Here is a 24,584-nt window from a genome sequence, read left to right as displayed (position 1 = left end):
AATCTTTTGTTTCCCGAATATAGGGAAAAGTAAAGAGCAGACACTCTGCATTGTAGGAACTAACAAATTGGTAACAGATTCATTTCACAGTGTGCTCCAGGGAGACGAAGATTTCAAAGATCACGGCCTACAACCAGGAGATTTGGTGTATTGGAAAAGACATCAAATAAAAAAACTCTCCAACCTCGTTGGAAGGGACCTTACCAGGTATTACTAACTAACCCATGTGCAGCTAAACTTGAAGGAGTTAGCTCATGGATTCACATTTCTCATTTTAAAAGGCACCTGTCTGTGAATGGACGTCTACTCCCGTCTGTGGTCTCTGACACCATCTCCGTCTGCAGCGGAGATCAAAGACCTTTTTTAAGGACAAGAAACAGCTGAGAACTTTCGAGGACGAGAAGTTGCCAACCACAGACAGCTATCCCAAGATGACATCAACAAGGCTTGTATGCTCACAAACTGATATTGCTTGCTTTTATATCATCTGATTGTTACTGATTGAATGTACGTAAAATGATTTTCATATTCTTATTATCCTTATAGTTTCCTAGTGGAAACAATATCTACCTCCCCAGACCTCCTCCCTTATTAGATATGAAAAATTTAATTTGGATACTTGCTAATCTTTCCCACCTAGTACACAATGGTGTTCTGATTATCAGGTATGATAGTGAAATTAATGCTTGGTTAGCCACACATTAGTCTTATACCATCAATGTAAGCTTTGGTGGTTGTTGTTTGTTTTCTGGTTCTATTATAAAGGACCCATCTTAAACAAATACCTCCAAGAATATTTCCCTGGAATTCCACTGGTAGAATTGTAATTGGATCTAATCTAATGAATATCGTATGGCTATAGAGATAAGTGATAAATAGCTAAAAAACAAAACAAAACAAAACCAAAAAAACCTGAACATGATGGCAAAAGGCTTGTAGCTGCTTGTCCTATCTGTCATAGCATATTAAGTCCTTGGACTCTCCAGCTATGCTCTTATGGTTGAATGTCTGTGAAACAAGAAAGAAATTAATGGGTCCCCATTTTAGAAATTATTGACATCCCTTGGTGGGTAGATATGTTTATAATTACCCCACCGTCCTTGTGTCCTGGACTCTTGAGGTGCCCTATGGAATACCCAAACTCTAGCTCATTTGGGAGTCACCTCCACCCATTTAACTATGGCATAGGAAACTCAACATTTTGGGGTCCACTCAGTATACTCTAATTGCTCCTACGCAATAGCTACCCAATGGCAACAACATTTCTGGTGGATCCAACAACATTGATCTCCCTAAAAGAAGGAAAAGGAGAATACTTGGAGGAATAAGACTGGCTATGGTATTCTGGAACAAGATGAACTTGCAGCTAATGAAGAACATCGTTCATTAGAAAAAGATTCTTTATTTCAAATAGGTCATATAGAGGGAATGCTGTTTCAGGAAGAAGGAAAAGGGTGGGAAGCAGCATGGAAAGACAATTAAAGCCTTAGTTTCATGGATAGAACAGACTCAACAGACTATAAAAACTCATGCACAAACCCAACAATGGGATCGTGCCTGTGACCTAACTCAACAGGGCCTGTTGTCTATGCTAATGCAAATGGAATCTGAAGTGGCTATGAAACAATGGCCAACTATAATGGCTACAGGAGCCCAGGCCAGACTCTTATGGGACTCATATGGTTTCCTAGGAATTTGGAAAATTTTGAATGGGAAATGCGATCTGTGATGTTGTGTCTTAAAAGCCCAGGTGCCAGTTTATCCTAGGCTTAAATTCCCAGTAGTTCAACTGGTTGGCATAGGAACCATCCTCAATAATACTAGAATATTTTCAATGGGAAGTAGATGGGCCGTATTTAAAAATAATAAATAATGGGAACCCATTTCACTGATTGTGAAAGTCAGAGAGGTGAATGATTATGCCCCCAATCCATATGGAATACTGAATTCACTCAGTCCTGGCCCATTGTATCTACCCCTGTAAATAACAACATATGGTATATGGGAAAGGGGCGTTTTTACTGGGAAGGTTTAAAAAAAAAACCTTCCCAGTAAAGTGATTTTTACTGTAATAACACCAAGTTCACTTTAAATAATACTAGAATATGGTGTAATACTGAAATTATAGGAAAAATATCTTTGCCTGAGGCTCATAAAACCTATGATAATATTGATACTGAAGAACCAATATATTGGGAAATTGAACTTAATCCTCCCCATGAAGTCATTTCTATGGAAACTAATTGGCCAGAAGAAAAATTAGAACTTCTAGATAATGAAATAGTAGAGAGTCTCAATTCATCTGACCAAACATATCATAAAGTACAAATGACAGTGGATGAAGGAGGAAAACATTTAATTAGTTTAATAAAAATTATGATAATACATGTAAAGGGTTTTTCTTTTGTCTGGGATGCTTGCTCCCTTTAGACTTTTCCTTGTCTAGTATTAGACATCTTCTGTTCCTAATCACTGTTACTAGTTATTATTGTTGCTCTTGTCCATGATATGTAAATGTTATATCAGAAGCAGAAAGGCAAAACGTAAGACAAACAGCAAAAAGACACGGATCATGGTGGCTCAAAAATTAGAAATGATCCAGAATACTTTTAATAAGGACATATAGGATCTGAATGCCTCCCATTTACCTGCCTTTTTAAAATATATAATTCGACCTCAAATGCCATCTAAGGTTATGGTCTTGCTCACATCCCCAGTGGTCCACCTGTTCAGCAAGACATGCTGACATTGAGACATCCTAGGAATGAGCCTTTCTAGCACCGTGGGACTCCATTATCCAACCAAAAGGTTGGTCATCAATGCATCCTTTGGATTGATTAATGACCAGAAGGGGGAAATGTGAAAGAAAAAAGCCACATGCTAACCTGACAAGCTCAGGGAAGGCCTGCATGGCAGTCTTGCAAACTCAGAGACCTAAGATAACCACAAAGGATGGTTTGAAAATTAAATATCTAACAGGTTATAGTAGGTAGTCATGTCCCAGATATTCTCCCAGACAAAGATCAACTTTGATCTTTTTACTGAGCCCATTTGCCCTTTTGCCTCTAAAATAACATATCTATGAGATGTCTGGGTAACTTGTAACTTCCCTTTTTCCGGAGCCCCTGGGGAACAACCAAATGTGGTGAGTGCCAGGATGAATGCCTCAGATTCCTTCGTTATCATGTTAATTGTTCCTGCACTCACCTGAGTACACGTCCATCATTTTACTTTTTATCCAATCCCAGGAGTTTCCCACCGCTTTGCTTTCTCCCGCCTTCTTACTCCGTCACCAATGAATTTCATGTAACCCACCTATGTCCCTCCTTTGATTTCAGTGTATAAATAGAGAAATGTAACCCGCCATTCTTTGGAGCATTATCTCAATCCGTTGAGGTTCTGCTTCCCGGCAATTGTTGACAGTAAGGCTCAAATAAACTCTTTAAAAAATTCTTTACAGGTTTCAATGGTTTTTTTCGTTAACAACTTGTATGCATGCATGTAAGTATAACCAATGGACACAAAACTCTGGGGAGGGAGGGCATGTATGGGAGTGTGTGTGTTTGTGTGTGGGGGTGGAATTGGTAAGATATGTACACATATAATACCTTAATAAAAAAATGGAAAAAAGAAAGCAAAGTTTCCTTATGTCTGAAAAACAAAATAACAAGCAAATGAGAATCATCAATTTGTTTCTCCTGATTTTCCCTGCTAGTACCTCTATAAATCTAGATACCCTAAAAGTTCTAATAATTTTCATCCAGTTCAAAGGGGATGATCTGAAAATGTCAATCTTTTCCAGGGATCCTTCAGAAGATGTAACTTTTCTTTTCTCAAGTGCATCATAACAAAACAGTGACTGTCTCTAGAATGACAGTTATGGATTTGATTATAATGCAAATGACATGCAATTTTGTCCTTCCTGAAAAACACAATACTCCAGCTTCCTGGGCAAAAAACAGGAAAGACCTTTTCCTTTTTAACAGACTAGAAAAGGACTAACCAAAATGAGGTTTATTCTTTAACTTCATCTGTGGCCAGCAATGACACTAATTGGATTTTTGCCATCCATCTTCTCTGAGTAGGCTGACACAAGCCACTTATCCTCTGGCAAAATGCAAATCATCAGTCCTTAAGTGTCCTTGATTTAAGGAAGAGAGGATTTACTAGATGGCTCCAAATGCTATTTATCCATCTTAGTTTCCCTATTCCTGGATTACTGCCCTGTGTCATTTAACAGAATACTAACTCATCAGTAACCAAGTTACATCAGACAGGTAGACGAGAACTCTCACTAAGAGTTTCTGGTGGCTAATGCCTTGAGAGGGACAGCAGGAAGGGTCCCCAAGAATAAGAATTCTTGGCATCTGCTAGGAAGTCCTGCAAACTTTGCCACGTGTTCAGGCCCTCCACAAACAGCTGGGCCCCAAAGCGGGACATGCCCTATCTTTAAATAAATTAGACAAAAAAAACAAAGAGACACAAACATCGACAGAAACACTCATATACAATATTTACAGGTGTGCACAACCCACAGACAAAAGCTTCACATCATGTTCCTTGTCTGTCCAGTCACAGACATCACAGAATGCCCTGCATAAAAAAACACTGAGGCAGAGCAATGTCTCCTGTCCCTGATTTTGGGAAAAGCCCCCCAAAATCTCAACATTCTCCCAATGGACTATCCGGGGGAATGTCTTCCTAGGCCTAGAATTTTTGTTTCAGCAAATCCCTTATGACTATTCTATGTGCTCAACCCCCATGGAGGTTTCTTGCACTGTGCTCAAGCCCCCTGCGGGAGATTTCTCGCACTCCCGGGGATCTGCTTCATCTGTATCTGGTCCTTTTCTTGCTGGAGAATGGAACTGCAGATCAGAACTCTGCACTTGCTTTGTGTCCAAGACACTTCTTAGTCACATATAACAAAGGATATCCAACTCCTGAGGCAGTACATTATAGTCCATTTTCTTACCTCGGCTCACGCATGAGGTTTGCTTGGTTGTCATATGTATACTTGCTTTTTATTTTATTTTATTTTTATTCTTAATAAATCTTCATTGTTCATATTATTACAAATGTTCCTCATTTTTCCCCCCTCCTTTGCTCCCCTCCACCAGGTTCCCACCCCACCCTCTGCCCTTTCCCCAACCCCATTGTCCTCATCCATAAGTGCAAAGTTTATGTTCAATCTCTTCCCGCACCCCCTACTCCCCTTTTCCCCTGAGAATCATCAGTTTACTCTCCTTCCATACCTCTGATTCTATTATATTCACCAGTTAATATTGTTCATCAGATTTTTTAATTCCCTTGGTTTTTAGATTCACTTGTTGATAGTTACATATTTATTGTTCGTAATTTTTATCTTTATTTTCTTCCTCTTCCTAAAGAACCCCCTTCTGCAATGCATATAATTATGGTTTGGTGGTGATGAACTCCTTTAGCTTTTTTTATTTGTGAAGCTGGCTTTGGATTCTGAGTGATAGCTTTGCTGGGTAGAGTATTTTTGGCTGTAGGTTCTTGCTATTCATCACCTTGAATATTTCTTGCCATTCCCATCTGGCCTGCATAGTTTCTGTAAAGAAATCAGCTGACAATCATATGGGTGCTCCTTTATAGGTAACTACCGGCTTTGCTCTTGCTGCTTTTAATAGTCTCTCTTTGTCTTTTGCTCTTGGAATTTTAATTATGATGTGTCTTGGTGTGGTCCTCTTTGGATTCCTTCTGTTTGGGGTTCTGTGTGCTTCCTGGACTTGTAAGTCTAATTCTTTCACCAGGTGGGGGTAGTTTTCTGTCATTATTTCTTCCAATATGATTTCGATATCTTGCTCCCTCTCTTCTTCTGGGACCCCCATAATTCTGGTGTTGGCTTGCTTGAAATTGTCCCAGAGGCTTTTTATATTATCTTCAACTTTCTGAGTTCTCTTGCCTTCTTGCTTCTGCGGAGGAGTGTCTTCTGGCTCTTTATGTTCCAAATCTTTGACTTGATTCCTGCAATCTTCCATCCTGTTTTTAGGACTCTGTATATTATTTTTTATTTCAGACAATATATTCTTTATTTCTAGTTGATCCCTTTTTATTTCTAGTTGATCCCTTTTCATATCATCATAGGTTTCATTTATTTTATCGGCCTTTTCTAGGAAATTCTTTAAAAAAAAAAAAACCTTTTAAGCATGGTTTTGAACTCTATATCCAGTCCCTTGTTGTCCTCCTTTTCTTTTGTTTGTGATCTGTTTCCTTGTCTCGGCATTTTCACAGCTTCCCTGAGTTGGTAGGGTGGCTTTGTGTGCTAAGGTGTCCTATATGGTTCAGTGGGTCAGCCTCCCAGTTACCTGAGGTGGACACTCTTGGTCCTCCCCTTTGTGGACTGTGTGTACAGCCTTGTTGTAGTTAAGTCTTGATTGTTGGTATCACTGGGAGGAACTGACCTTCAGGCCAATTGGCTGTGAGGATCAGCTGTGTCTATGCCGGGAGACAGCCTTATTCGACTAAACTTGGAAAATTGCAAAAGCCTCTGTGTCACCTTGGATGGGGCGGAGTTTCAGGGTGGAGCCTTCAGCCTTGGCTTCCCATCAGCCCTGCCCTATGAGGTGCCTGAGTCTCAGTGTTCCTCAGTGGCCTTCGGCTCGCTGCAAGCACCTCTGAGAGAAAGTTGTCTTCGAGTTTCGCCCACTACCAGACAGTCTAGTCTCTCCCCCAATGAGCCCGGAACTGAGGTTCAGTGCAGTTGGAAGTGGGGTTCAGTGCAGTCCAGAGCTTTTGTCTCCTTCTCGCTAGGGCAATACAGCTGCACAGTCAACAGTCCTTCCTCTGTGCGCAATGTGCGCGCCTCCGGGAGACTGCCTTTCGCTGCTCCCCTGAGTTTCCATCTTACAGCCCAGATTCCCTCTGTATGAGCCTGGGTCCCCAGGGTCTTGTCCAGAACTGGGGTTCAGTGCAGTCAGAACTGGGGTTCAGTACAGTCCGGAGCTTTTATCTCCTTCCCGCTAGGGAACGCCAGCCAGGCACTCAGCCACCCCTCCTATCCGGCTCCGTTCTCTCCCCATGCGCGCACTGTGTCTCCATACCTTAGGCTTTTACAGCTCCTCTGATTTTCCTTCTGGTTTTCTCTTTCCTTGTAGAATTTCCAGTCAGTCAACTTTCTTGTAGTTTTGGTTAATGTCCATTTTGTATTTTAGTTGTATTTTTTGAAATTGTTGTGTGAGGCTGCAGTTAGGGGTTTACCTATGCTGCAATCTTGGTTTCTCTCCAATGTTGGTTTCTAAGTTACAGGGAATCGTGCCGTTTTTTATGTTTGTTGTCCCCTATGTTGGTTTTGCCATCTTCAGGGGGAGGGGGTGGACCAGCCTCAGGCCTATTCTATGTCTTCCATGAAGAGATGGGGCTCAGGCAAAGGGCCATTCAAAATTGGGTGGGATGTGTCTCCCCTTCATCCATGGCGCCCCTCTATATGGGCATAAAAATCCTGAGTGAGCCCTCAAATTGTGAGAAATTCTCACCTGTCCAAATTTAAGTAATAGATTCAGAGACAGAAGTATGGTGAACATGAGACTTTTAATACGTTCTCAAGAGTAGTTATCTGTCCCATTATACAGGCACTCCTGGGGCAGTGAGCACAGCCTATTTACTTGGTCCCTTCTCCAGTTCCTATTGGCTGAGTACTATGGGGTCATCTGTTTTCTCATACGTCACCCAGGTCTTGCTGTCTCCCATTGAGCCATTAAAAAAAAGTTGTGCCGAATTATGTTTGGCTCAGTGGATAAAGCATCAGTCTGCGGACTGAAATGTCCCAGATTCAATTCTGGTCAAGGGCATGTATATTGGTTGCGGGCACATCCCCAGTAGGAGGTGTGCAAGAGGCAGCTGGTCAATGTTTCTCTCTCATCGATGTTTCTAGCTCTCTATTTCTCTCTGTAAAAAATCAAAAAAAAAAAAAAAAAAAAAAAAAGGTTGTGCTGAGGCTATATTTGGCTTTTTTTTACAGAGATGAAGGGAGGGTAGAAAGTTAGAAACATCAATCAGCTGCCTCCTGTACAACCCCCACTGGGGATGTGCCCGCAACCAAGGTGCACGCCCTTGATCAGAACCGAACCTGGGACCCTTCAATCTACTGCTCTATCCACTGAGCCAAACTGGTTTTGGCTTGCTGAGGTCTTTTCTTGTCGCCTCCACCTGCCCCTGTCTAGCTGAGGTAGATGCCCTGGGGATTCCCACATGGTGCTGGCCCAGGTGCACAGTTCTTTGTTCCTACACCCTCTTCCATCCTCCCTCCATTCTTTGTGCCCAGGAAAAATTCAGTAGCCGCTTCCATTAAACGTTGGCTGTGCTGGAGGCGGATCCAGAGGCCACTTCCTGCAGGGAAGTGGAGGGAATAGGAAGGAAGGAGCAGCAAGGCCAGCACATGAGCTTCTGTCCCTTCACCCAGGCTGGGAGGAGTGGGCGATGGGAGTTTCCCTCACAAAGGAAGGGAGGATTCCTGGGAGGATGTCCTTTCCCTGTGCTCCCAGGCTAGAGGTCACCCAGTGACTCTTGAGGGGACAAGGCGGGTGTACCCTGGCATCCCACTATGCCAAGGCTGCCTCTGTTCTCCTGGGGCCCCCTCTTAGGCAATGGGGCTCAAGCCACAAAGGGCAGTCAGGATGGCAGAAGGCTGTCAGACTGAGAAATCGGATGAGAGGTTTTCGAAGTTGGAGATCATACTGAGCATTTTGCCGAGCCTGTTTCCTCATTTCTCAAAGAAAATAGCGTACTTCCCACCTCTTGGGGTGTTGTGAGGACTCAATGAGATGATGCAGGTCAGGTACCTATCCACGTTGGGGAGTTGGAACTCAACAAGGGATGGCCCTGCTTCTCATTCTTGCCAATCCCTTATTGTGGTGGCCTGGCAGCCGCCTCCTGAGCACACTTCGGGCCTCCACACAGGTCTCACCTCCTCAAGACATTCTTCCCTGATGCCCCTGCCCCCAACACTCGCACATCATGGCTTCTTCCTCACGCTCTAGCCTTGATGTCTCTCCTGCAGGAAGCCCACAGTAGCCATGAGAGGTCCTCTACCCAGCACCTGGAAGTCCCTACCTGTCTCCCTTCTACCAGCAGCCTATCCAACTTCAAAGCTCAGTGGTCAATGTCTCCCCCTCCCCTCCTCAGGCTAGCTCTACTTGAAGGTGAGAAGTGTGGTGGGGATTCTGAGTTTGGCCATCCTGAGGCTGTGTGATCTATGCTACAGTCCCTCAAACAAGGTTTATTCCATCTCCCTTCTCCCTGGGATCTTTCCCTTAGGCTGAAAGGTGTGCCCTGGCCTGAGGGTTTCCCAGACTTGGGATTCTCAGAGCTAAAACCAGTGTGGCCCTAGGGAAATGAGGCCCCTTGGGCATCCTGCTTTTACTGTGGTTGAATGCCTTGATTTTTAAAAAATTTCACAATTATGACATTCTTCTCAAACAAATGAAACATTAAACCATTAAAAGGAATCAGAACTCCTTGGAGAAATAGCAGATTCCAGTTTGGGACAGAATACAAAATTCTGGAACAATTTGTGCTAGAAAGTAAGAAAATGCTCAAATATTATGATGTATTGAAAGAACACGAGAGGCAGCTAGGAGGAGCCCCACCTGTCAGTTGAGCATCTAAGGAAATGAGAGTAACAGAAAAAAACTCGCTGAGTAAAATCCTCCTCTATAATAAAAGCTTAAGATGCTAAGTGTCTAGTTGCCAGTTCAATCAAAGCATAATATGCTAATGGTATGCTAAGGCTGCTAGCCACGGAGTGCACTGACCACCAGGGGGTAGACGCCTGACAGGTAGGTTAGCTTGCTGCCCATCGGGACTGAGTGAGATGGGCTGGACTTGCCCTGGAGCCCTCCTCAGTCCTCCCTGCCCAGATCATGCACTGGTGGGGTCCCTCGGCCGGGCCTGCGCCCTCTTGCAATCCAGGCTAAGAGACTCCTCCCAGTGCACCAGGCCGCTAGTAAGAATATGATGCTAACGAATGAAACCTCTTCTCTAGAACACAAAGCCATAGGTGGAGAAGGAATGGTGGCAATAGTGAAGAAGCAGCGTGGACTCGTTAGTCTGAACCACACACAGCAATGAAAACTGAGGTTAGTCCTCCGAGGAGGGTGTCTGCAGGTCTCCCCGCAGGTGGTGATCACGAAGGGACACCAGCCGCGACTCAGGGGCAGGCTGCGCGGCCAGGACGTGCGCACCTCCCGGCGTCCCAGGTTCAGCGAGGGCACGTCGGAGCACGCACGTCCCGCCGCCTCCACGACTAGGTCCGCAGATGGAGGGGACTGAGGCGCGGGCCTAGGGCGCGGGCAGGAAAACAGCATACTTCCGGCTCTACGACGGCGGCCTCGCGGGCCAATCACGGCCGGGGCGGGCAGGCGCGGGCATGACGGTCCTTGTAGTCTGTGCGCGGGCGGGACTACGGCACCCAGAATACCCCGGGCGGCGGCGGCGCGGCCAATCCAGGGCCGAGGCGGCGGGCTCGCGTCCGCACGGGCTCCGCGGTCGCGCGGGCGGGACTACGGCACCCACAGCGCCCCGCGCGGGGGAGCGCACTGCGGCTGTGCGGCGGCCCGGGCGCCGTCGGGCTGGGCGGTGGCCAAGCGGACCGGAGCCGGGTGTGAGCCGGTGGGAGCAACGTGAGCCGGTCCGCGGCCACCATGTCGGCGCCGTCTGAGGAGGAGGAGTACGCGCGGCTGGTGATGGAGGCGCAGCCCGAGTGGCTGCGCGCCGAGGTGAAGCGGCTGTCGCACGAGCTGGCCGAGACCACGCGCGAGAAGATCCAGGCGGCCGAGTACGGGCTGGCGGTGCTCGAGGAGAAGCACCAGCTCAAGCTGCAGTTCGAGGAGCTCGAGGTGGATTACGAGGCCATCCGCGGCGAGATGGAGCAGCTCAAGGAGGTGAGGCGCGGGCGGCCGCCGCCACGCCCTCGGCGCCCCGGCCCGGCTCCCGCCCGCCCCCAGCCGACCCCTCGCCGGCGACGGCAGCCCCGGGCGCCCGGGTGCGCGCGCGGCCGGCCTGCCGCTGCGGGCCGCGCTGGGTGGGCCGCGTCGCCAGCCTGCCTGCTCCGGGGGCAGGCCTCGCGGACGACGGCTGTGTTCCTGCCGCACTGGCTCCCGGGCTGGGAGAGGGCGTGGGCGTGGGATGAACGCCGAGGAAAGCCCGCCTGGTCCTGCATCACCTCCGGCGGACACTTCCCCGGGCGGCGCAGCGCCTTCAGCCGGTCTAGTGGCCAGGACAGGGCTGGGGCAGGTCGCCCGGCCTGCGTCTGGGGGCCTGTCTCCGGAGTCAGCTCCGACCATTCCCCCATTACTGCCCTGGGAAGCGAGCTGCTTCCGCCCACTTCCTGTCTTGGCGCCCTCCCGGCTCTCCCCTGCAGATGGGACAGCCGCTCTGGGTGTGTGTCGGGTTTTCACTCCGGGATGAGGAGGTCAGGTCCTCGGCAGCCTTCCGGGACGTATTCTCAGTGACTTGAACGCCAGCTTCTCCCAGCCCTGTGCGGGAGTGAGGAAGAGGCCTTCTGGCTGGAACCCAGGTGTGGACAGGGGCCTTGACTTCCTCCTCTGCAGCATGGCCCATCCACAAGGCTTGTTAGGAGGGCTTATATTTGAAAAGGCGAGGCATGGTGTCAGTTTCCCTGACAGGGTGCCCCTTCCCCACCTGACTTTCCCCTTGTCCTGGTGGGCTCTTGGCCCTTGATCTTGGGATCCACCATGCTATCTGCTTCCCCCACCTCTCACCTCCTGGCACCAACACACCTGGTGGCCTGGGAAGGGTGCCTGGCCTGGTCAGAGCCTCCCTGCCTCACTGGGGAGTCCAGTAGAGTCCTCTTTTGAAGGTGGGAGGAGAGAATAAAGGAATCCGTGCCTGGCAGAGAGGTGCTTGGCGTTAGCATCAGTAAACAGCTGACATGGGCGGTGGGAAGGCAGGTGGCAGTTACTAACCCCAGGTCCTGACATCTGTCGGCGAGCATTGGGTCTCCTTTGAGCCAGCCTTGGCTGGCATTGGATCTGCAAGAGGAGTAATATGTGGCTCCTCCAACAAGGGTTCCATTTGGTGTGTGTGCAGGGGATGGAGCCACCCAGGGCCTCCCTGGATGGGGCTCACCCCCCACAGCACTCACAGCCCTTCTCTTGTGCTCACAAGCTTGCCTTTGTGACCCTGTAAGAGAGGACTGGACCCTTGATTGCAGAGGGAACTGCCTTCCACTCAGGGGCCTTTCATTCGTTAGCCCTTTTCCACGTGGACAGACATTGTGGCCCACGCAAGCATCTTGGCTCCATTTAGTGGGTGTGTCTGGGAGGTGGGTCCCAGGGAAATCAGGAGGATGTGGGTCCGTCTCCACAGTGTCCTTCAGGTGCCTGCTTGCTTAGCTTGCTGTCACCTGCCTTTTGCATACACTGACCACATGGCCCTGGACATGTTGCCCTCTGTCCTGAATTCAGTTTTCCCCGTTGTAGGTGGGAAGTTCTGGCAGAAGCTAGAAGAAGATGAATCCTTTCAGTAGGTGTTGTCAGAAAGCTTGCACCAGTTCACTCATACCTGTACCAGTACAGGCTCTTGTCAACCTGTTTATTTTGTGTCCATTTCATATTTGGAAACACTGGCTCTTATTTTAAAAATCAAGATTTAAGTAAATAATACAGAGTGGGGCAAAAGTAGGTTTACAGTTGTGAGTACGTGAAACTGTTAATCTTGTATTATTACTAGTTATTGTATTATTTTTCATGTGAACAGCTGTAAACCTATATTGGTCCCACCCTGAATTTGTTGGCTCCATTTTTTTTTCTCCTGTAGAGAAGTGAACTATCTGAATTCTTTTAAAACTATTGGACTAGCCGAAACCGGTTTGGCTCAATGGATAGAGCGTCGGCTTGGGGACTGAAGGGACCCGGGTTCGATTCCGGTCAAGGGCATGTACCTTGGTTGCGGGCATATCCCCAGTAGGGGGTGTGCAAGAGGCAGCTGATCGATGACTCTCTCTCATCGATGTTTCTAACTCTCTATCTCTCTCCCTTCCTCTCTGTACAAAATCAATAAAATATATTTAAAAAAATAAAAATTAAAAAAAAAAAAACTATTGGACTAAAGTGGATTCAGTTACTAACAAGTGCTGCAAACAATTGCCTGTACTCCTGTGCAGCATTTGTAGGTAATACCATGTTTGAGGGAGGGAAGCTGTCTGGCAGGGTGCAAGCACTGTGTCCTCAGCTGCAGCTTTACTGGTGCAGGCGTGTTGGGTGGGAGGTCCTGTCTGATAGGGTTAGGTAAGTGCCAGAAGTAGGTGGTCCTCACAGGTTGGGGGGGGGGGGTGATGGCATCCCTCAGGCCAGGAGCAGGTTCCTGATGCAGTGTCAGCCCTGCCATCTCTCAGGAACTTGACTGTGTGGTGTACATACATCTTGGGGAAGCAGTGGGTGCAGTTGGTGAGCTCTGGTGTTTCATGGGCTGGGCATAGTGCCTGCCTGGCACACAGGAAGTGCTTACACTTGCTGGTTAGTGGCCTCAGCTTCTTCCCTCCACCTCTCCGGCCTGGATCCCCTCCCTGCTGTTCCCACAGCCATCAGCTCTGCTCCTTGGCTTGGTGTGATCTGTAGCGTCCCCACTGCATCTCCCAGGGGCAGCCCAAGCCTGCTGCCCGGGGCCTCCAGGTGGCCCAGCCTGTACTGCCCTCACTGCCGATGCTTGTAACCCCTCTGCTACCCCCTCTGGACTTGCCTGAGCCCAGCTCCCAACACTCATCTGTCATCCCTCCTGTCCTGCAGGCTCAGCAGCCGGGAGGGTTGGGGCAGAGCTGATGAGAGCAGCTCCCTTCCCTCCCTCTTATCATCTCCTTGCAGAGGACGGGGAGACTGAGGTACAATGGGTGGGAGCGACTCAGGAAGACTCAGCAGCTCAAACAACGTGGTAAGGGGTCCTTGGCACCGATTCCCCAGCCGTGTGTTTGCAGAAGTCACAGATGGGGTGGGGGAGTGCTGCCACTTGGTCTCACCCTGCAGCTGAGCTGCTCCTGTCGTAGCCTCCCCAGGCCCCACTGACTCCTGCAGTCCCATACCAGCCCTTGGATTACCACCTTCTTATAGCCATTGTACAGATGGGGAAACTGAGGCAGGTGCAGAGAAGGCATGTTTGCTCAAGGCTATGCCCCGGCATCCTGTCTGGAAAGGGCAGGCACCTGCGGAGGAGGCAGGGCGATTGGAGGCCTCTGCGTGGGCCCGGCCTCCTCAGCGTCTGCTTCAGGGCAGGAAGAGCGCTGCTTGGCTGAGCCTGGAGGGTTCTCCCGCCCTCTGAGAGGCCTAGAACTCAGCAGAGTCTTTGGGGCTGGGGAGCGGGGAGAGGCCAGGCCCTTTTGGAGCTGGAGCTGGAGCTGGAGCTGGGTGTGATGCGTTCTGCTGTTGCGTGAGAGGCATGACTTGGGGGGCTGAGGAACCCTGAGGTGCTGATGTGGCCTGCTGGTCCACAGCCAGGAGAGGCAGCTACAGATGTCCAAAGGCTGTGACTCCAGGGTTCACTGTGGCTTGCTGCTGGACACTCCCTGCTGGCCCACAAGCAGAGGGTATGAATCCCTCTTATGGGCTCCCGCCCTTGTAAAAGTGCCGAGACTGACTGCGCGGCACCGGGGCTGCTGCCATCTGCTGTCCTGGCGGGAGCAGCTGTGCCTCTAAACATCCCCAGGTGTGGCCTTGGACTCAAGACTGGCACACTGACAGCTGCTTTCCTACAGGTAGGCGGCAGGGTCGCCAGGCGGGGACCAGGAGCCCAGGCCCAAAGGTGGCTTTTGCCTGGGAGGGGAGGAGGTACTGCTGTGCTGCATGGGCTGTTTTCACACTGGCTCCAGGAGGGTTTGATCCTGCTGGGCCCTCAGCTGTGTGGCTCTCGATAAGCAGCGTTGCCCACTGGAGCCAGGATAGGTCGCAAGAGTGCAGGTCACTGCATGGGTTGGTACACCTGAGCCTGTGGGGAGTGGTAGGGGGGGAGTGGCTGAGGCTCCCTGGGCCTGAGCAGCTGACTGGGAAGAGCCATGGCCAGACCAGCTGGGCTCCTGCTGCACCACCCTCTGAACCCGGTCATTTCCAGTGGAGGTCAGCTTCCCCTCATCAGTTTGGGGCAGTCACCCCTTAGACCTTCGCCATATCAGGTCACTGGGTGAAGGGCCACTACACATATTGGGGGTAAAGAAAGATTGGGTTTCTTCTTAGACTGTGAGGGGAAGAGGGCCCGTGGCAGGGGCTGGCCCGGACCCTGCAGGCTCTGACACATGAGGTCCTCCCAGGCCCTGTGCAGCTGTCCAGCTGCTGTCCTGGGCATTAAACCCTGCCAGTCCGCTGGGCTCTGCCATGGGAGGTAGACTGGGCATTTGTAATAGTTTTTAAAAAGACACAGAGTTGGGTATTACTCTCTGAGTTGCAGAAAACAGGTTTCATTCAAGTGGATAAAGACAGGAGTTTCCATAGTTCGGAAGGCATGCACTTCGAGTCTGTTGGATCATGTGAAATGATTGCGTGGTTTGTATTTCACAGATTTGCTTTTTTAAAGACAGTTTTCTGCACTGCTTCCCTCATAATGGTTCCACCTTCTTTAGGGGAAGTTGTAAGTGTAACCAGAGCAGAGAGAATGTGCCAGCAGCCTTCTCTTTGCCTCACTTTCTCTGTAAGTACATTGGTGTGCTGTGCTGAGAAAGTAACTCTTTTATAAAACACTAGAGGCCCAGTGCATGAAAATTTGTGCACTCTCGGGGGGAGGGGAGGGTGTCCCCTTCAGCTCAGCCTGCACCTGCAGTCCATGACCCCCTGGGGGATGTCCACCTGCCAGCTTAGGCCCACTTCCCAAAGGGATCAGGCCTAAGCTGGCAGTCCAACATCCCTCTAGCAACCTGGGAACCCTTGGGGGATGTCTGACTGTGGCTTGGGCCAGCCTAAGCCACAGTTGGACATTGTTTGCGCTGCTGAGGAGGCACTGTGCCTGCAACCATCAGCCCCGCTTGTAGCTGAGTGGAGGGCCCCTCCCCCCCATGGGAGTGCACTTGCCACCAGGGGGCAGCTCCTGCATTGAAAGTCTGTCCCCTGGTGGTCATTGCGCATCATAACAACCAGTCGTTCCACTGTTAGGATCAATTTGCATAGTATTACCCTTTTACTATATAGGATAGGATAACCGTAGGTGAATTTTCACACCTACCAGAATTAACAGTGATTCCTTAGTGCTGTCTCCGATCCGGTCATTGTTTGCATTCCCCACTTTTGGTTCATGAAGGCAGCTTTGCAGTTGCAGCAGGGTCTACTCCACGCAGAAGGCCTTGGTGCTTTATGGACAGAACCTCAGCCCGTCTGGAAGTCACCCTCCCGCCTCCTGTTGGAAGCCTAGAGCTGCTCTCCCAGCTCCATCAGGACTGACACACACTCTGTCTTGTCTTAATTTTCTCTTCTTTGAAAAATGGGCCAGAATGATGCCTTCAGTTGATATGTGGCCTGGCTCTTGGGTTGCTGGGTTGTTGTCCCCCATCTAGTCATGACAGCAGCCTTCATGGCACCTGCTTGTGCCTGCCCGGGCTCTGGGTCACCCATTGCGTTTGTTCTGACTGTGATGCTGAGCGCTGCCAGCTCTCTCTGAACCAGGAGGGGATGCAGGGGCCCAAAGAGTGAGGGTGACAGCCCATGCTGTGTGCTAGCAATGCTTGATGTGACCCTGAGTGGTCCCCTCCCTGGGTCTCAATTTTGGCCAGTGCATCCCTGAAGCCCTGAGAGTGGACCAGCTTCCCTCTCAAATGATGGCGTAGGAGAGCCGGGACCTCATTCTGCAGACTCCTGTGGTTTGTGCCTGGGATTGGCTCGGCTCTCTCCTCCCTCCTTGCCCCTCACACCCTATCTTGCACTTGCTGCAGAGTCCAAATTATCCCACCAGCTGGAGTGATTCCCTGAGAGCTGTAAAATGTGACCTGAGTGGTCAGAGGGACACTGCCCCCTGGTGGGGCGTGTGCCAGGAAAACTGTCTACAGTCCTGAATCCAAGCCTCACCTGCCATCAGTCACCATGTCGCCTGTGCAGATGCTGGGGTTGCGAGTGTTCCCCCCTTTCTGGGAGGGCAAGCTCCTGAGCGGCCTCGGAGCCAGTCTGCATCTCACCAGCACCTGTTGTGGCCATTATCCTGCCCAGAGTTCTGAGGGAGAAATGGTATTGTGGGGGGTTGATTTCTATCTTCTTCTGTGAAGCACTCACTTATGCTGTAACACTTGTTTACAAAGTGCCAGTTGTGTCCTAGCCAGTTGCCCAGTGGATAGGCATCAGCCTGTGGACTGAAGGGTCCTGGGTTCGATTCCGGTCAAGGGCATGGATCTCAGTTACAGGCTCATCTCCAGCTTGGGCCCCGGTCTGGCGGGGCTTGTGCAGGAGCCAACAAATCAGTGTGTTTCTCTCACATCGATGTTTCTCTGTCTTTCCCTCTCCAACTCTCTCTAAAAAGCAATGGAAAATATCCTCAGGTGAGGATTTAAAAAAGAGAAGTGCCAATTTGTTTCAGTTCATATTTGAGGGAACAATGTGAGCACAATGAGATTTTAGCGTTTGCTTATGTGTGATTTTGTCCCCAGAACACCAGATGAGCATAGAACCTGACCCAGTCGCCCTCCCCCCAGATCTGCTGCCACTTCCCATCCCATCTCAGAGGCCCCTTCCCCCCAGAGATGCCTGGCATCGGCCTCACTGCGCTGACAGGATAAAGAGCCGTGTGTGTGGCAGCATTTGTGTCTGTTTGAATTCTCTAACAATGTTATACTGTGCTGCTTTTTTTTTTTAATATACGTTTTATTGATTTTTTTACAGAGAGGAAGAGAGAGGGATAGAGAGTTAGAAACATCAATGAGAGAGAATCATCGATCAGCTGCCTTTTGCACACCCCCACTGGGGATGTGCCCGCAACCAAGGTACATGCCCTTGACCGGAATCGAACCTGGGACCCTTCAGTCCGCAGGCCGATGGTCTATCCACTGAGCCAAACCGGTTTTGGCTGTGCTGCCTTTTTCAGGTAATTTTTAAAATTAAGCTACTTTAGAAAACTTTTAGGCTTACAGAGCCATTGTGAAGCTATTAGAGGTCCTCCTGCCACCAGCATCCTACATGAGCGTGGTTAGCCAGCGTCCATGCGTCTTTCTTAACCAGAGTTCAGATTTGTTTAGACATTCTTAGTTTTTCCTGCTGTTCTTTTCCTACTCCAGGATCCCACACGACAGTTGTCATATCTCCTCTGGTTCTTGGTTGTGAAAATTTCTCAGACTTTGGTTGCTTTTGGTGACTTAGACAGTTTTGAGGAGTGCTGGTCAGGTATTGTGCTGAATGCCCTCATTTAGGATTTGTCCGATGTTTTCCTTGCAATTGGAACAGGGTTATGGGTTAGGGGAGGAAGACCACAGAGGGGCAGTGCCAGCTCCCCCATCCGATTAGGGTCCGTGCTTCCGGCGAGGGTGGCTGGACGCCTGGCTGAGCCGGTGGCAGCATTCGCACTGCGCCCTCGGACACTCTGTGGAACTTTGCTGTGTGGGAGCCCCGCCTCCTTCTTTCACCCTCCAGTACACCACGTGGACTCGTGGTGTTCGTGTTTGTTAAATTCTTGTTCCTGACCTGGTCCCGGAAACGCTTCCATTTGGCGCCTGTGCCCTTTACGATGCCTGTGGTGAGTCCCCTCCCTCTCTCCCTGCCTTCCTCAGCACCTCCTTCTTCCCAGCACTCCATGGTGCTCAGCGCCTTCTTTACACCCCTGCCCGTCCGGGTGAGCTCCAAGTAGCCCGAGTGTCCCTGCTTCCCAGCCCCTCGCCTGGGGTAGACAGCCTGGGGTAGACGTGTGCTCTGTACACACGCCTATAAACACCTCTAGGTGCAGCCGCCTGCATCTGTGTGTATGCAGCCGACCTGAGTCTCCCCTGCCGTAGTGATGCAGTCATTCTCTTCCCGCACACCTCACAGTGCTTCCCAGCTGCTGGCTGCACCCCTTGGGGAACAGTTTACCAACTAGACTCTAGTCGTATGTGCAGTCCCTTTGCTTTGGTCTGACACACTGCTTTTTCCCCAGTAAGTTACTTAGGCAGCACTTGGTGCCCCGTGCCCTCCAGTGAAGGGGCTCTATCCATCTGGAACACAGTGAGGCTGTTGACCACATTCAGCATTTCATCGGGGACCACTGACCTCCCAGGTGACTTAAGAATGTTGCATCTGCTCTCCGGGCTATACCACCATCTGGGTTTTGACAGATGCAGTGTCATTTGTCTACCATTAAATATCTCACAGAATTGTTTTGTTACTTTAAAAAAAATCTTCTGCACTGGCTGGTTTGGCTCAGTGCCGTGGTCGGCAAACTGTGGCTGGTGAGCCACATGCGCTCTTTGGCCCCTTGAGTGTGGCTCTTCCACAAAATACCACGGCCTGGGTGAGTCTATTTGGAAGAAGTGGCGTTAGAAGAAGTTTAAGTTTAAAAAATGTGGCTCTCAAAAGAAATTTCAATCGTTGTACTGTTGATATTTGGCTCTGTTGACTAATGAGTTTGCCGACCACTGGCTCAGTGGATAGAGTGTTAGCCTGTGGACTGAAGGGTCCCAAGTTCATTTCTGGTCAAGGGCACATGCCTGGGTTGTGGGCTTGAACCCTTGACCCCCCCAGTAGAAGGTGTGCAGGAGGCAGCCGATTGAGGAATCTCTCTCATCATTGATGTTTCTATCTTTCTCTCCTTCTCCCTTCCTCTCTGTAATCAATCAATCATAGAAGAAAGTCTATGCTTCACCTATGCAACACCCTCCCTCCACAAACCCCTGACTGCTGCTGATCGTTGACTGTCTCCATAGTTTTGCTTTTTCCAGAATATCACATCATGGATCATCCAGTACTTAGCCTTTTCAGACTGACTTCTTTCACTTAACAATATGTGTTTAAGATTCATCTGTGTTGTTATGTGATTTGATAGCCTTTTTTTTTTTTTTTTTAAATCACAGAATAATATTTCATTGTCTTGATCAGGACTGGGGGCCCTTTTTTCTGTCAGTAGCCATTTGGATATTTATAATATATTCTGGCCATATAAAATTATCAACTTAAAATTTAGCCTGCTGTATTTGGTCAAACATTTCATTAACTCACCCCTCCCCTAATGCCTTGGCAGGGCCAGACCAAATGACTTCGCGGCTGGAGGTCCCCCAGCCCTGGTCTAGATGTACCATAGTTTGTTTATCCATTCAGACTGGGCATCTTGGTGGCCTCCAGTTTGGGGCATTATTAAGAAAATTGCTGTAAGCATCCAGTGCACATGTTTGTTAGGGCATAAGTTTTACTTGGCAAGTAATTCTTGGCTTGTCTTTTCATTCTTTTAACTGTTGTTCACAGAGTAGTTTTTAATTTAATACCATTTTGCAAATCATGCTTCGATTTTCATCACCAAACCCAAGGTCACATAGGTTTTTTCCTGTGATTTTATTTAGACATAGTTTTATATTTCACATTTAGGTCTGTGGTTCATTCCAAGTAGTTTTTGTGAAAGGTTTAAGATCTGTGTCCAGATTGGGTTTTTTTTGCATGTGTATGTCTAGTACCATTTATTGCCGAGACTATACTTTCTCAACGAAATTGCTTTCGCTCCTTTGTAAGCAACTATGTGAGTCTGCTTCTGGCCCCTGCCTCCGTTTTCTGCCCCCTTAATCCATGCGATTGTCCTTTTGCCATCGCCCTGCTCTTGATTGTGTGTTGCTAGTTTTTGTTGTTGTTTTTTTTAATATATTTTATTGATTTTTTACAGAGAGGAAGAGAGAGGGATGGAGAGTTATCAATGAGAGAGAATCATCAATCAGCTGCCTCTTGCACACCCCCTACTGGGGATGTGCCCTCAACCAAGGTACATGCCCTTGACCGGAATCGAACCCGGGACCTTTCAGTCCGCAGGCAGACGCTCTATCCATTGAGCCAAACCGGTTTTGGCATGTGTTGCTAGTTTTATTGGGTTTCTGTCTTTTTTCTGACACTGGTGAGTCTTTCTCTTCAGCCCAGTGGTTTTTATTGTGTGACTGCACACCCGACAGTCCTGGTCACCATTGGATTGGTTCTGGTCACCATCAATTGATGATGGTTCCTTTTTAAAATTTTTTTCCTCGTCTTGAGAAAAAGTAATAGAATGCAAATGGTTAAAGAGAAAAATCATGCCCTGGCTGTGTGGCTAAGTTGGTTGGAGCATCATCCCATACACCAAAAGGTTGCGGGTTCGATTCCTGGTCACTGCACAAACCTAAGTTGTGGGTTTGACTCCTGGTCAGGGCATGTACATCAGGGGCAACTGTTGATGTTTCTCTTTCTCTCCCCCTTCCTCTCTAAAAAAGTCAATAAAAACATATCCTCAGGTGAGGATTTAAAAAAAAGAAGGAAAGAAAAATCACTAGAATAGTTGGTCAGATTCTCAGCAGGACACGCGTGAGGCTTCTCTCCTCCGTGTCTGGAAGGCAGTCCACAGGACTTCCATTGGGCTCGGCTCAGTCAGGGTTGAAGTTCCTCCTGGGACACCACTAGCAAGCTGCTTAACTCACTGCCTTTGCATTTGACCCTGGAGGCAGGCAGCCACTGGTCAGACCTGGGATTAAGCCCTGCTCGGCGTTCACAGGCTGCTTGTCCCACGGGTCGGGGCTGGCTGCTCAGTCCCTCCAAAAGTGTGACCAGCGTCCCCGTATGCGTTTCAGATGCCTCTGCTGTCATTTCGGGGCTGGCTGCTCAGTCCCTCCAAAAGTGTGACCAGCGTCCCCGTATGCGTTTCAGATGCCTCTGCTGTCATTTCAGGTGCCCCTGCCATCCAGGAGCACATCTTTTCCGGGTCTGGTCCTTCTTTGGTACTAGAGCTGGACTCCACCAGAGGTGCCAGCCCCACCTCTACCCCATCCTGGTCCTCTTCACTGGCTTCTGGACAGCTCTGCAGGAACCGCCGTCAGATTTATGGCTGTTCCAGCCGGCACGCGCCTTCCCCCACGCTCTCTGGGCACGTGTCTCACCCCACTGTGGCAGGCCTCACCATGCCGGCTGAGGTCTGCGGTGCCTTCCTGTTTTCAGGATCCAGATGGCAGTGAGGCTCAGAGAGGAAGCAGGCCTGGACTGGTCAGGGCCTGACCTCACTCCTGGCTGCGATCTGCTTACACAGAGCAGTGGCTGCTGCAAGGGAAGCAGTGTTGTGCTGTTGGGACTGGGCTGCGAGTTTGCCACAGGCAGTCTGTGGATGGCATCCAGGATGAGTCGGGAGTGGTGGCCCTGGACCCTCATGCCAGTGCTGTGGTGGAGCGGGCTGTGTGCGCAGTGTGGCACTGGGAGGATCTGCAGGCCTTGTAGGTGTTTGGGTGGAGGGGTGAGACTGGGACACTACATACCCGGCTTTAGTTCAGGGTCCTGGTTGCCCCTCTCTGAGCCTCCGTCTCTCATCTCTTTTCATGGTCAGTGTCCTCATTTCCTCGGGGTCTGGGAGCCCCTAATGTCAGGTGATACTTAGTCCCTGGGGCACCTGGGACTGATCCTGCCAGGGTGACCAGGACAGAATGCCAGGCGTGGGGCACACGTGGTCCCTGAGACCTTTTCTCACCCTGGCTGTGACAGGTCCATCCACCTGCTAGAGCCCCTGGAGGGACATGTGAGCATCACAGCCACCCCCACTTTCACACACACACACACACACACACACACACACACACCCCGCTGCCGCCGCCGCAGAACTCATTACCGGGCCCTGGCCTGAAGTAGTCTCTAGCTTGCTGAGTGTCCCTTCCTGAAACGCGCTGAGATCAGAGAGGAAGTGAAAAAGCTTGGTCACTCCAGCCGGGCTGCTGTCCTGGGGCTTCCAGCCCACACAGCCCCAGCTGCCCGGTCCTAGCTGTCCTCAGGCCTGGGACACATGGGGCTGGACAGCTGTCCTCCTGCCTGACTGCAGGCCGTTGAATGGAGGTTTTGTCAGGCAGCCAGCTGCTGAGGAAGATGGTGGCTTGTCCCGAGGCCCCAGGATTGGCCTCTGTGTCCCTGGGTGGAAGTGCCAGGGTCTGTGGAGGCTGCCACCAGCCACGGGGCTCAGCTGGCCAGAAGCCTGTCTGCTGCCACTGAGGCAATTAGGGTGTAATCTTCTCTGAATAGCACGAATTCTGCCTACATCTCTCCTACCCAAGAGTGGATGCCAGTTTTGTAAAAGCAGCTTAGCGTTTGGACGCTGCCCAGGGCAGCTGGGGTGAGCAGTAGGCGATGGGATGGACGTGGGCAGCTGGGACAAACCCGGCGGGTGGTGTGTGATGACTGTCACAGCCAGTCTTGGATTCCCGCAGCCAGCATGTAAGGGCTCTGCAGGGAAACAGGCTGGACGCCACACAGTGGGCAGGGCAGACCAACGGGGAGATGGACAGCATACACGTGACCCCGTGAGCACTGGAATGGGCGTTCTCGGCACACTGGTCTGAGGGGTGAGGGCGGACAGCCAGGCAGGTGTGCAGGTGTGCCAGCCTCTGTCCTGCCCCCATTTCCACGAGGAACTTGCCTCTCCTGCAAGGGCCGGAGCAGCTTCCCAGGTTCCTCCCTGCCCACCTGCTAGGTGAGCCTTTTGGGCCTCCTTGGGGACCAGCTTCATCCTCGACCCACTCCTCCCGCACATTCTACCCCTTCTGGGACACGCCAGCTCTGGGAAGAGGAAAACGTTTTGGAGTGAGAAGCCCTGTGGTGCCAACCAGGCAAATCATCCGACCTCATTGAGCCTCAGTTTGTTCCCCTGTGAAATGGGAGTGGTGACATTTCTACTTTGCCTGCTGTTGTGATGATGAAGTGAGATTGCACTCTGTCTCACTTAATCAGTGTCCCCTTGGGGAGGTAGCCCAGCCTCCAAGCTGCCTCCAAACATGCCAGGGCTTGGTGCCATACCCACCACCTGCCTGCTCAGGACATGCCCTCAGACCAAGGGAGGAGGGAGTTGGTCTGGGGTCCTTCTTGGAGCCTCTCAGCCAGGTGGGAGGGGAGGGTGAGCAGGCTGAGGGTGGTGAGTGAAGTCTCTCGTTGGGTGGCCATGGGGGTCCCTCTCGGTGGGGTGGCAGGTCTGTGAGCACCTGGCTCTGTGGTTCTCGGCTGACTTGGGTTCCAGTGGAAGCACCTGCAAAGCCAGGGTGGTGCTTCCGAAGGGACCCCAGGGGGCAGAAGAGTTTGGGAGCCCCATCCTGTCCTTGCAGCTTACTTCGGGATCTGAGGCTTCCTGCCCCGTGGCGGCATGTCGCTCTGCACTTGTCCGCATTGGGGCCCGGGAAGCATAGGTGCATACGTGCCGTTGGGAGGGCCCACCGCTGTATCTGCATCTCCCTGCGAGGTCACGACCACCAGCTGCCCGGGGCCGGACCTGGAGAGAGCTCCTCTCTGGAGGTGTGCGTGAGCCGAGGATACACCCAGATAGAGGCGTGAGGCTGGGGGCCGTTCTGCCCTGAGTCACTGGGGCTTCGTGCCTGCTGGCTAGGGGGGCGCAGTAAAGAAGAGACGCCTGTAGCACCTCCCCCAGACCTTGCAGCCCCTCAGCCTTCCCAGCAGACCTGGGAGGCACTGTCCATTCACTGGGCCTGGTGT

The 24,584-nt window shown here is 50.5% G+C and overlaps 1 protein-coding gene across 2 annotated transcripts in view; it reads left to right on the top strand.

Annotated features, from left to right (window-relative positions):
• The first annotated feature begins 9,659 nt into the window (after positions 1–9,659).
• Positions 9,660–24,584, top strand: part of BICD2 (BICD cargo adaptor 2) — a 58,789-nt gene continuing 43,864 nt past the window's right edge. Inside the window, exon 1 of one of the 2 annotated variants that reach the window (XM_084899014.1) lies at positions 9,660–10,901. In XM_084899014.1, coding sequence (XP_084755140.1) covers positions 10,662–10,901 — 240 coding nt within the window. In that variant the 5' untranslated portion in view covers positions 9,660–10,661. The remainder of the gene's footprint in view (positions 10,902–24,584) is intronic. The other variant, XM_084899015.1, reaches the window with a different exon arrangement.

Source organism: Pipistrellus hanaki (assembly GCF_964339955.1).
Source record: "Pipistrellus hanaki genome assembly, chromosome: 11".
NCBI classification, from domain to species: Eukaryota; Metazoa; Chordata; class Mammalia; order Chiroptera; family Vespertilionidae; genus Pipistrellus; species Pipistrellus hanaki.
Note: the sequence above shows the minus strand (reverse complement) of the source record. Positions and strands in the feature narration are given on the sequence as shown.